Source organism: Berghia stephanieae, chromosome 1, assembly GCF_034508935.2.
Source record: "Berghia stephanieae isolate SIO BIC M18660-M18661 chromosome 1, UCSD_Bste_1.3, whole genome shotgun sequence".
In the NCBI taxonomy this organism is placed as follows: domain Eukaryota; kingdom Metazoa; phylum Mollusca; class Gastropoda; order Nudibranchia; family Aeolidiidae; genus Berghia; species Berghia stephanieae.
Window position 1 is genome coordinate 126,233,791 of NC_088360.1, and position 13,532 is coordinate 126,247,322.

Here is a 13,532-nt window from a genome sequence, read left to right on the forward strand (position 1 = left end):
AAAATTGTCCACTTTTTTATACTGCCACGCCCCCGATCGCCGATCGCCTCAAAAAATATCTCCCCGTATGTGGGCAAAAATCATCTGCGATAAACGCAGGGATCGGGTCACAGCGATAGGTCATCCGTACCGCGATCAGCGGATGTCAGCGTCTATGGGGGGCTTTATGCACGAGTGTTCCTAGTCTCCAACTTATTGAGCTCTATCCTTGTCACTCACTCACACACTATCCAGTGTTGTCCTCACTGAGGTTGGCTGCTCGCACTCTGTGATGACAAAAGGCCGCCCATTCCCTTCGTCTGTTGACGACATCATATAACTAACTCTCTTCCATTCATCTCCGTCTACTCTAGAATCTTTTTTAAAATATATTATTAGGCCTAGGTCTTCCCCGTCTTCGTTTGCCCTCCACTTTCCCCTATACGACATTTTGCATGGGTTTCGACATAATAAACGGTGTGTAGCGGTTATTTTTCTCTAGTCTTTATCCTTCCAAGGCAAAAGGCTTGATTAGCACGACACATGGTTTCGATATTTTAAAAAAAATTGTGATTTTTTAATTTAAACGTTCACCTTATTGAACTGCCATAATCACACGATGTATTCAGCCATGTGTTCAACACAATTAATGTACTTACTTCCGTTTTGAATTGACAACACCCAAAAACACACGCACAAATTAAATCAAAGCGATGAACAAAAACAAAGAAGGGGGCCCGAATTTCGACACTGGCCCTAAAGTCGACACTCTTAGAGAGCCTGCTTTCAAACCTGTTTTTCACCTAAATTTATGTTTTCGGACACAAACACATTGATGTCATCTTAACCGCCGATAAATTCTCTTTCTGTTTCACCTAATTTCCGATTAAAAAACGGAATATCTGTTGTCTCCTTTATACTTTCTTATTGTCATGTTTTTTTCTTCTTCGAAGGAGACTGCTTCAGTCTCGGCAAACTTATTTGATCTTATCCGATCCGAGTGGTTCTATTAGGGTTTATTTTTTAGTTTTCACATTAACAATGTGTGCTTCCGACCATCTGTCAATTTTAACATTATTAAAAAGCGAGTACCTACATCAACAGGACACTTTATGTCTGATAATTGTTCATGGCCGCATTTTTCTTCCAAATCGAAGGTCGAGATCTCTAACTAGTATGGCTTCCAAAGTATTTACAACGACAGTATCTTAGTAACGAGCCTCTGACTAAATGGTGAAGCCATGCGTTTGGGCCAGACTAAAATTTAAGCTCAAAGGTCAAATTTATTTTGTCTGCGCGACTTTAATTTAGTATGTTTACATAAGAACGGAATATCGAAGTAATTTACTATTATTACTAAGTGCTTAATCAGGCTACATACAAATGAGTCCCGGTTCTTTTTACACCTTGTAGAAATCACGTAAGTCTTATTTGAAGCCCGTTTGAAATAGGTACCAATGTTAAGGTCCACGATCTGACGACATAACTAAACATATAATTTATTTGGTGCGCCATGTTTTTGAACGCGATATTTTTATGATACAGAAAATGTCATTAAAGCTTGAAGAAAAACGAAGACAGAATGTAACCCCTCAAAAAAATTCCATCTGAAAAGGCAGCCCGTACCTGGTTTAAGAACGTAACAGGTAGTATCAATGGGGTTATGCCAAGGGGTAGAAAGCCCATAGCAGACGATGTTGGTGATGATGTCAAACCGGGAGAGGTCAATTCCTGTCTTTCAGTTTCCACAGATGGTCCGAAAGAACTTAAAAATCTCTCTCAACAAACTTAAACTCGTACAAGCTCTGAAGCTCAGTGACCTTCAAACCCGTGAGGAATTTGCTCATGTCATAATGTTTTAAATCTTTAGAAGAATTTGACTTTCTTTAATTCGAAGCCATTGATTCGTTTAATAAATATTAAAAATTATTCTTCTTTAATCCTTTAATGAGAGGCTTACACGAGAAATAGATGCACATATCGCAGATGTCAATGCTTAAGCTAAGCTTGAGCTTTAAGCTTGCGCTCATATATAGCGCAATATCTACTAAACGTGCTCAAAGCGCATTACACAGGATCCAGGACCAACAGCAACAAGTAACATTTAGATTAACACATGACGCCTGTCAAGCGATGATACATTTTTTTCCGACATAGACAATGTTTTAACAGCCAGATACTCGTTTTACGTCTGAGTAAGGTGAGAGAATGTGAGTAAAGAAGCTCTTCTAAGGACTCATCAATGCGCCGAGCAAGGCTCGAACCCTGGATCTTCCGATCCGAAAGCGAGTCTTGTACGACAAGGCCATATAGCCGCATGCTTCACCATGCTTATTTTATTTCCCAAATGCAGGTCATATTGAATAAGATTCTCAATACATCCCGTACAAGTTACTACTCGTATTAGGCGCATGTATGTACCACCGCTTTCAGTATGAGTAACTTCTTATCATTAGATACTCATTCGCGCCTGATTTGACTGGAAGTAATAATTTGTGTACCCAAGGATACAATGTCATTTCAGTGTGATCACCGGTCACACAGCCATCGTTCGACTTTGTGACAAGCCTATTTCATGACAATTCGTACCACAGAGCCATGAATGTGACAAAATCCACTTACCTGCATAAAGAAGAAACTTGTACATTTTGAAACCAGATAAGACCCTTGATTAACAATGTGGTGTATGATGTGAGGGGAGAGGGTGGAAATGAAAAAGATATCATTAATATGAATGGTGTCCATTTATCTGTAACTGGAAAGAAGTTTAATCACAGCTTGCTCCTGACTTTTGAGCGTCACAAATAGAACGGTGTAGTTATTATACAGAGTGTCGCAATTCCTTGATCACAAAATGAAATTGTGTATTGTAGTAAATTACAGATAATTAACGAGTGGCTTTCATTGCAATTTTCATTTTATGACGTATATTAAAACATGTGTTGATGCGTGTTTTAACGAGTTAAGGAATAAACAAAAATACGTAAATAATACACGAGTTTGTTATTTTTGCCTTATCCCATACCACACATTTTGCAAAGCAAGAAATTGAAAGCAAATAATGAAGAGAAACAATTTTTGTACTGTCACCATGATGAACATTCAATGACCTACCACTTTGCGGTCAAAATGTTCCCAAAATAATTCAATTTATCAACACAATGATTAAACAAAACCCGAATTTCAATTATTTTTTAAATCCGAAATGCACAAAAGAGATCTCAAATAAACAAATAAGAGAGAAATAAATATACGATTTAAAAATTATTTTTTAAAATTTGCTCCTAACCGAGACTTACACCATCGTCCCTTAAGATTTGAGCTGCTCCGCAAACCATTAATATAGGGGAACAAGGATTTGGTGTAGAATTTAGTAATTCACAATTATCACAGTTTCGAGGTTATCATCTCTTTAGAAACTTGCTGCTGATTGGTGGGCGGTGGCTTTCCATTGTTTTGCAGGACACAATTTACAAAATAAATAGGCTAAATGACCACACCCCCAAGACTGGACTGAAAATAAGCTTAAAGACAACTAAAATCATGAAAACAAATGCAACATTATCGAAAACTTTTTCTCAAAACGATTAACTCCAAACTGAAGATATGAAAGCCAGGTGAATTTTACGAGACACGATCATCAATTTAATACCGATTTCATATTAAGAAATACTTTTTACTGTTTAGATTACGAATTGTGAGTAACAATTTTATGGAAAGTGTTAAAATCAGATGAAGGATAATGATTGAAAAAGAAATTTTAATTTTTGGCGGCACTATATAGACACATAAGCATTCAATAACAATAAAGGTCCTTAAATGTTAATAAAATTATTTTTAATGAGTATGGAAAGAAAAGAAAGAAAATAATAGAAATGGAACTAAATATACACATTTTCTCAAATTTTCAATCAATGTTGTATTCTAACCTGCTTTCGCTCCGGTACCAAAGAACTACAGGTGTTGCTCGAACATTTGACACCATTTTTATCTTGTGACGTCGATCGATGCATATAAGCCTAATTGCCATCCATCAGCCATTATTATAACATGATGCTACAAATAAAATAAAGAGTCTCTCGGAGATGGAGATCGAACCAACACAGAAATTAGTAAACGCTCCATGTACAAAACGGCAAGCGGTAGACCGTACAATCAGAAGCTTAAAGTTATTTGTACTGGATCGGATATTGTTGATATCTATAATAATCATAATGACGACATTTATATGTCCAAATACTCATCTACGGCTTAATAAGCTATCAAGTTTTACAAAATGGCCACTATTGGTTCTTGATCTTATTATCTTGTTCCTCAATTATATTAATAAATAGTGTTCTTTTCCGGACGTTTTGTTCCCAAAGAGTATATAAATCCCCGGTCCTCAGAATCTAAGCATCAAAGTGAAATTTTATATCAACAAAATTACAGTGAGTGACGCATCAGAAATTACCACTTACAATTAAAGAGGCAAGGACCTGCTTTCTCAAAAAGAATATATGTAGAGTAGAGTTCTCGACCTTGATGCAAACGTTCAAGACTAGATCCGCGTTCAGATCTTGTGGAAAATGCAATAGACTGGAAAGGGAGTCCCGATAGTTCAGTTGGTGGAGCATTGGCGTCACACGTATAGACACTGAGATCGAACCCGTGTGTAGTCTAGATTTTTTCCGCCCCCCCCCCCCCCATCCCCCGGTTAGATCTGGCGGAAAGTAATTTCCGATAGACTATTTTCCTACCAGATATGAAAATCGGGATAAACTGCCACTCTATGGGATGGGAGGCTGGTCCAAGGAATTAGCAAAGACAAATTAACTCATTCAATCGCTCACTCAATCCTCTCTGTGCCGGCTCTTTTCTCTGTCTTTCGTTGCATGAGTGCAGGCTAAAGGCCTGATTTTCAGCTCCCCTTATACAGTTCTTCCCAAGGATTCCTTGGGTCTGCCTCGGTTCATTTTTCACGGAGTCCAGCGTCATGCTGATGTCGGAATGCAGAACGCTACCTCCAACGTCTCCCCCCCCCCCCCCCCCTCTTCGTAAGTGTACCCTTCCCAGTTTGCTTTAAAATATCCTCATTTTGCGCCAGATGATTCTCACGATTATTCTCATACATTTGATTTGGAGCACTTATTTCTGTTCTCCGTCATTTTGACCCACACAGCAGTGACTTAGAACATTACTCATAAAATTGTAACTTTTGTTTTGACACTGCCACTAGTTGACTTCCCAATATTCCCGAGCTTCCCAATGGATCAGTACGTTCTGATGATTCATGTATAAATGACCTTTAGAAATAAGGGGGCCAAAAAAGCAAAGCTACGAAGAATGCTTGCGTCTTTCATTATTTTTAAATCTTCTTCTTTCAGCTTATCCCTCAGTTTGCAGGGTTGCCATAATGAATGCCACCTCTCCATGCATCTCGGTTCAGCGCATCATCTCATTATTTTTAATGCAGTATACAATCTTAGAGAAATAGAAAACACAGTACAAGACGACTCTGCAGTTTATTAATGTGATGTCATAATGTCGATATGATAGAAACTCTCCTGTATTCATTTACCTAAGTATAATCATAAAGAATTAAAATCCGATTTAATTACGTAATCTGAGTTTTTGGATTTTTACGTGTTTTGTCTCGCAGCAAGGTCAAGCATCTTAAAGCCTTGTCATTAACATTAAGAGAACACTGTCTTCGACAATGTATCTTTGAGTAAAGCATATTATAACATAACAATTTCATTTGAGTCAGGTGTAAATTGTATTGACATATTTCAATCGCCTCAACTTCCCACGATTGTAAATACCTCAATGCACACAACACAATGCAACGGCTATCGTAGTGTAGCAAATGTGTTAGTCGTTCTAGCCCTGGGACAATAAAAGGAGGGCCATCTGGTTTCTCACCTGCATTTAGACTTTCACTTCGCACTTATATGTCACATGTTGGACATGTCATTCTTAGCGGAAATCTAATAAGACATTCACGGACGCCTAGTTATGACACCCAGATCCGATTGGACCATGGACAACCACCAATAATAATAGCAGTCCTACCAAAATCCTGAAATATTATTGGCTCTTAAAGATTCCCCAACTCCCGTCGAAAACCCTCATAAGTCAGAGTGGGGGGAGATAACGGCCTCTCTCCATTTCATCTACTTAGAGCCCACTGCTCTATAGTAAACTCGAAAAATCCCACATAGCGAGAAAACTGTGCACAAGGGTCAGTGAAAAATTTACATTGTGTTTGTAATTATACTGTGTAGTGTGTAGGAGGGATAATTAATATTGTGTTTTCGCCTGGCAGTAAGTAGACACAACCAAAAATTGACAGGAATCAATAACTCTTAATTGATAGTCATGTTTCCTATAAAGATATCCATTCGCTATCTTTATATTATATATATATATATATATATATATTATATATATATATATATATATATATATATATATATATATATACTTATACATGTATTTTGGTATAATAGTGTATATATTATCCCTTCAAAAAAGGAATGAATTATTAATGTGCTATCGCAATTACTTGATAGTTCTATTTAGTATTTATATGCATTGATTATGCTCTCATTGATACATATCTTTCCCCATCCCAGTAACTCAATGCGCCCCATTGATATAATTTATGGATAGTGGTGATGTAAGGGTATTGGTTCGAATCCCTCACGACCCCACTATTCATTGAATATTAAAATGTTGCAAACCTAGTCAAAGATTTGCACCGGTATCTTTCACAGATCGGTATGAGGAAGCAGGAAGCCTTTAATCATCCTTTCATTGACTAGTTATGACTGTAACCGTCAGCCTTTGATTATCCAGCACGAACCTGTATTGAGGACCCCTGTTGATTGACCCAGTGTGAATCAATGTACTGACAGACCACATCCTGTGAAGGACAAAGCCGAACGGCTTCTACACAACAGATTACAGACGGCGGACCTGAACGGCTTTTGTTTGACCTAACGGGAACCTCCTCACGCAACAAGGCGCTATAAGCTAAGATAATTAATAAAGAAAATGAATAGCAGTGTGATACGGGATGAAGATCAATACTCATAGAATGCTTTTAATGAATTAAAACCCGCACTATTATTATTTGGCTAATTATGTGTTATCTTGTTATTGTATGAGGCAATTCTGTTAAATTATATAAAAATACATTTCCTTTGACGGGGATTAATATTTACCTTCTGAACATACCTATCCCTATACAACGTGCCAATATTCTACCACTCCACTATTACCTATTTCTTTAAACTTAAACATTCTATTACTATCAGTCAAAGTGCCAGGAACTTTTTAACCATCAATAAAATGTAATATTATTAGGTATTTCCATTACAAAAATGAATCCATAATGATTTGGGTTTTCAGACCTGAAAATATGTGTACGTCGGCTGACTTTGTTCCATGTTTTGATTGCAAAAGACGGCATGGTCTAAGACATATAGATATTATAAGAGTTGATGAATGAACATGACTCCAATTTGGGGAACAAGTTTTTACTGATAAAAATAGAGGAAAAAACGATTTCTTTGCGTGTGTGTGTGTGTGTGTGTGTGTGTGTGTGTGTGTGTGCCTTTTTGGTTTAATTTGTGCAAGCGTTTTATTGTTTTGAAAAATCAAAAAAGATATGATGCAGCGAGCATTAATAGCGGGAAAGCTGCCAAAAGCAGACCCCAGTCGTTGGTTTGTGATCACATTCGCGACACTTTTTGCATTTATTCACTGAATTTAATGTCAACTTTTTCGACGTTATTACTTTCAAGGGCTATAACAAAAATCTTTTTCAAACCTTTAGTTTCAGTTATTTTACCATAACTATTATAAATTCATCTACAACTATAATTCTTCTGGCTTATTATTGGCCGTGAAAGAAGTACATGCATGTATGATAGTAACTGAAATAAAGGGAAACCACCACTCAAGTCTACGCAAAATATCAGTTATATCCCCTAAATCGATGGATATTTAAAAATACTATTTCACAGACGACTGGGGAACCCGCAATATTTGCGGTTTAAAAAAGGGTGTTTCCACCAGGCCCTCATCTATTTTTCCTTTTATATTATGTCTTGTGGAAATTATGATGATGATGCTGTCTATAATACAATCATATTGCGGTTTTCCCTTCTCTACAAGATGCTATATCTATTCCCCCTGCGGTTAGTGTAGATCATTTTTAATTTCCGGGTTATACAATGCATCTCGCAAGATGCATATTAGACGTCCTATCTTTGTTCTAACACTTTTAGGTCATAATATTATATTCGTCGTATCCGGTACTTGTTCGTACTTGGTTTGGGTAATGAATATCATCATTTTATTTCTGAATATTTGGTCGATATTCAAATCAGGAAAGTTGACGAAACCTGGATTATTTTCACAGTTCATCAAAGCAACTTAGTAACATTGTTTGTTTTGGGGTTTTATATATATATATATATTATATATATATATATATATATATATATATTAATTTATATATTCATATATATATATATATATATATATATATATATTCATATATATATATATATATATATATATATATGAGTGTTGGTGGGTACTTGTGAGTACTTTTATTATATATATATATATATATATATATATATATATATATATATGTATATATATATATATATATATATATATATATATATATATATATATATATATAACGCCCCGTATTCTAATTAGCTGACCACATGATATTCGAGATAAAGCCACGAAAGGTAACTCAGTCACATTATCGATTAGGAGCCGAGAAGTTCATGAAGTCAAACTTTATCCTGGTTTCTACAACGTAAATGAAATATAGCCCTTTCTGGCTACCCTTTTTACGGGATACTAGTCTATCGCAAAGAAGTTTCCGCTATATCTAAGAGAACCGGCAACCCAATTACTGCTGGGTGGAGAGAGGCAGAGGAATCCGATAAAATGTCGGCTCCACCTGAAACCGATCCCGATACCTTTGCCTGTGAGGCGAATGCTCTAACAACTGAAATATCAGCAGCATCACCACCACAGCCCTACCCCTACCCTCACCCACACCCCCTTCCACTATGTTCCATACACTGATAAAACACGTCTTCTTTTCATTTTAACCTGAAAAAATTTAAACTTTTAATATCGGTCCATTGAAAAGACGCGGCTGAGTGGTCTAGTGGTATGACACTCGCTTTCGGATCGGAAGGTCCAGGGTTCGAGCCTCGCTCGTTGTATAGTTGAGTCCTTGGAAAAGGCTCCTTACTCACAATCTCTCACCATACTCAGGTGTAAAATGAGTTCCTGGCAGTTAACCGCGTTGTCTCTGTCGACAAAAAAATGTAATATCGCCTAACAGGCGTCATATCTCGTTCTACATATTACGTGTTGCTGTTAGTCAGGGACTCATTGTAAAGCGCTTTTGAGCACGTTTAGTTGATATTGCGCTATATGAAAGCACACGTTTGTTTTTTTTTGTTTTGTTTTGTTTTTTTTAACTAGTTTAAAATCCTCAATTTTTAAAAACATTTTTAAAATGATAAAAACACTATTTATTAATTCATGATTAGATCTATAAATGTAATAATCCTCTTTTACCATATAACCCTATTGATCGGGACGTCATTCCTGTTGGTGGACAATGGAAGATAACGTGTTCATTTCATTGTCGAATAGACAGTTTCTGTTTTTATTCTAAATTTGGTTGTGTCTGATCTCTCAAACAAAACATTTTTATCTTCAAAAAACTGAGCATTTGTATCGTAAAATATTCACAAAGCGAGCTCAAAGCGCTTTACAAGGGTTCCCTTGCCAAGAGCAACACTTAACGTGTAGAATAAGACATCGCGCCTGTTAGGCGATATTCCAATTTTTTCCAACATAAACACCACTGTTTACGGCCGGGTACTAATTTTATAGCTGAGTGCGGTTAGAAAATGTGAATAAAGAGCCTGTTCCAGAGTATGACTATACCTATCAACTTAGCGCCTCTCAAAACGTTCAGGTCCAAAGGCGAGTGTAATACCACAAGATTACATAGCCGTACAAATGACGAGTTCAGTCTTTTTGATCTGTCCCACTTTTCATCGCCACCTTCATTAACATGATCATCATCATCATCCTCATCATCATCATCATCATTATCACCATCATCATCATCATCATCATCATCATCAACATCCTCATCATCATCATTATCACCATCATCATCATCATCATCATCATCATCATCATCATCATCATCATCATCATCATCCTCATCATCATCATCATTAGTCATCATCATCATATAAATTATAATCATCGTATCTGTCTACCATATATTTCCCTTCCTCCTCTCATCATCATCATCATCATCATCATCATCATTCATCATCATATCAATTATAATCGTCTCTGTGTACCATATTTTGACTTTGTAAGCTACACATCTCTTCGCCCGCTTCCCCCTTCCCCCTTGCAGTCAAATCCCCGTCTTTGTTTCTTAAGTAAGTGGTGAGTCATAATATTATAATTATATCAAGAAAAGAATAAGTTTCTGCCAATCTTTTGTGTCTTTACGGCAGTGGCTAACCATAGTTAATCCTCCTTGAAATAACATATAAAATATATTTATCTATCTTGTTAAAATAAATTAAATAGATAAGTGAGAACAGCTTCTTGATAAGTGAGACTAAAAACCCAATATAGCAATCATGTCATGAAGGAAAGCTTTACTCGACATGCCCATATTTGTAGGTTTAAACCCATTCACAATCATGGGCTTGATTCGTGAGTTAGCATTGTTATATTTTTATTTGGTTTGAGAGTATTTATCTCCATTTTAACCTCGGGTTATCAGATCTGTAAATAAGTACACGTTGGCCTTAATCAAAATAGTAAAATGCGTCTGACGTCCCTAGCAACGCGTCGTGCTTATACAGAAAAACCAAGATGGCGGCGTGACGAAGTGACGGAACGCTCCTGTCATGCGAAGTGACACGACGGTACGGTGAGTGAGCGGGCGATTGATGAATTGAATTCATGATAATGATAATATCGGTGAATGTGGGTGTTTTTCTTGGCTTTCTAGCCTTTGATATAACATGAAGACCAAATGTTTGATCATCTTATGTTTGAATTGATTCTGGTGATGGATTTAACATAACATTTTAGTGACGAGTATTTACAACACTATGTTTTAGTACAAGTATACGATTATCTCGTTCTTGAAACCCGGGAGGCTTTTATAATATTATATGATTTTTCTACCATTTCATATATATATATATATATATATATATATATATATATATATATATATATATATATATATATATATATATTGGTAAAACATAATAATATAAAAGGTTGGAATTGCGGGTAGATAAAACAGTTTTAAATTTTGTTGATCCTTTACAGATCAAATCCCTATTTTTGTACGATATAGATAGGATTATATTTTCCGGGAAATGCCACAGACAATAGGTTTGAAACATTTCATGGATTTTACCCTACAAATCTTTATGGGAGGTTAATAGCTATTCATAATCGGGTGTAAAAAAACTAGGATACACAAGGAAAGCATATCGTGTTAAATGGAAATAAAAAAGATAACAAGGAATGGCTTTAATTCAATTTGTTGGCGTTGTCATTTTTCTGGAACTTTTCCTTGTCGGCACTGCGGATTCTTCATCAGAGACCGAAACAAGTGCTCTGGGTAAGATATGATTTCTTTACAAGTGTGTGTGTGTGTGTGTGTTTTCTATGTGTGTACGTGTGTATTTTTCTCCTTTTTTAACAGTGTTTTTGTAGCCACATAAGCACTTATATACTATATAAGTAGAGGAATGAACATATTATACATGATCATATAAATGTCACCCACTACACCAATGGGATGTCGTGGCGGGATGGACCACATGTCCAAAGGTCAAATTTGACATTAAAAAAAAAAAGAAATGAAAACTTTTCATTTTTACACTCAATAATACATTATATACACCCCCAACCCCATAAGTATACTATAACAAGAAAATATGAGCATCTTTTTTCGCGAAGTCCCAAGTTTGAGAATTGTTGCCGAGATAAGGGTCATTTAAATCGATCGATATTTGAAGAACGAGTTTTCTGGCCAAAATTTTAAAAATACGAGTTTTTTCATGAGTATGGCAGTTCACTAGTTACAACCCGGCTTACTCTTTAGTACTTATGTACTCTGAAATAAAAGATTTGGATAATTCTGTCCATAAAACTCGCCCATTAAATATTAATCGATTAATGACTCGTATCTTGTCAAAAGCTCTCAAACCTGGGACGTCGGTCTGATAGTTTTTGACAAGATGAGAGTCATTTTATTCGATCGATAATTTAATGGGCGAGTTTTCTGGCCAAAGATATGTTTAATGTGTCTTTTTTTTATTGTGTGTGTGTGGGGGGGGGGGGGGGGGGTTCGTTTTGTTTTGTTTATTTTTTTTTTGTTGTTGTTGTTGTTTGTTTTATTTTGTTTGTTGTTTTTTTTTTTGGTGGTTTTTTCTTTTTTCTTTTTTTTTTTCTTTTTTCTTTTTTTTTTCTTTTTTCTTTTTTTTTCTTCTTCGTTTTCTTTGTTTGAGAGTAATGACATAGAGTTATAAAATATAGGAACAACAGATTTATTTTGATTTATTTTATTTGTCTTATTTTGTTTATTGTTATTGACTATCTTGTCACTTTTGTCTTATAGCCTTTTATTCAATTAAAAACCTTTTAGTGACAAATAACTTATTTGTATTTTATTATTTCTTCTTTCCGGTTTTCGAGAGTGTGGTCCTATCATTAAACATAAACATCAACTCGTTTTTATCTTTCATTTACGTGTTGCCGATTTCAAGTCAAGATTGAAGAGTTCAATTAAAAGGGTTGAATCTGTTTAAATATTTTGGAAGTTACCAGCCATAAGTGACTTGTACAATAAAAATGTAACAGATTTTTTCATTCTTGCGATTAAACCCTAACAAAGATTGTTTTAATATGTCAAATCACATGCAAAAATGGGCTGTACGTTGCCATAATGTCAGTGTAAAAATGAAACTCACCACGTTTACATTCTGTGAAAGGTTTTTTGGAACCAAAAATACAAAGACTTTGGTACCTCTCAACTGCCGTGGAATGATTTTTCAACCAAAACTACAAAGGTATAGGAACCCATTAACTACCTCGGTAGGATTTTTAGAACCAAAAATGCAAACAAAAGCATAAAATAAAACAATCTTACAACTCTGAACTCGACAAAAACTAAGCGACTGGTAACTTTCCTGTATTTCCTGAGCATAGACTCTTTTTTCTCTCAATAAATTGCTGCAAATTATTCAAGGTGCTGTACCTAGTATTTATAATGTAAGTCGTCTATTTTTCATCATTTATCTATTAAATTGATCTAAACCTCAGGCCTAAAACTGAATTTTAAGTTTTAACGCATTAAATTTGAATCTATTTAACTGTCATTATTGAATTGAGTGAGTTTTGTTTCTTAAACATCAAAAAGCTAAAAGTTTCCTTCTTCTCTCAAAATTTGGCTGTTAAGCTTA

At 35.6% G+C, this 13,532-nt stretch overlaps 2 protein-coding genes and 1 long non-coding RNA gene across 4 annotated transcripts in view; 2 read left to right on the forward strand and 1 right to left on the reverse strand.

Annotated features, from left to right (window-relative positions):
• The window catches only part of LOC144965401 (virulence metalloprotease-like), a 34,689-nt gene extending 30,754 nt beyond the window's left edge, over positions 1-3,935 (reverse strand). Inside the window, exons 1-2 of the mRNA XM_078900716.1 lie at positions 3,909-3,935; positions 2,602-2,645 (exon numbers count right to left, since the gene is read on the reverse strand). Coding sequence (XP_078756842.1) covers positions 2,602-2,626 — 25 coding nt within the window. The 5' untranslated portion in view covers positions 2,627-2,645; positions 3,909-3,935. The remainder of the gene's footprint in view (positions 1-2,601; positions 2,646-3,908) is intronic.
• Positions 1-6,804, forward strand: part of LOC144965407 (uncharacterized) — a 46,201-nt gene extending 39,397 nt beyond the window's left edge. Inside the window, exon 3 of the long non-coding RNA XR_013644013.1 lies at positions 6,738-6,804. This is a non-coding gene — a long non-coding RNA (uncharacterized LOC144965407). The remainder of the gene's footprint in view (positions 1-6,737) is intronic.
• A 4,176-nt stretch (positions 6,805-10,980) lies between these two features.
• The window catches only part of LOC144963059 (putative G-protein coupled receptor CG31760), a 96,772-nt gene continuing 94,220 nt past the window's right edge, over positions 10,981-13,532 (forward strand). Inside the window, exons 1-2 of one of the 2 annotated variants that reach the window (XM_078896676.1) lie at positions 10,981-11,034; positions 11,389-11,686. In XM_078896676.1, the coding sequence (XP_078752802.1) occupies positions 11,590-11,686 (97 nt within the window). In that variant the 5' untranslated portion in view covers positions 10,981-11,034; positions 11,389-11,589. Of the gene's footprint in view, positions 11,117-11,388; positions 11,687-13,532 lie in introns of both variants that reach the window. The other variant, XM_078896675.1, reaches the window with a different exon arrangement.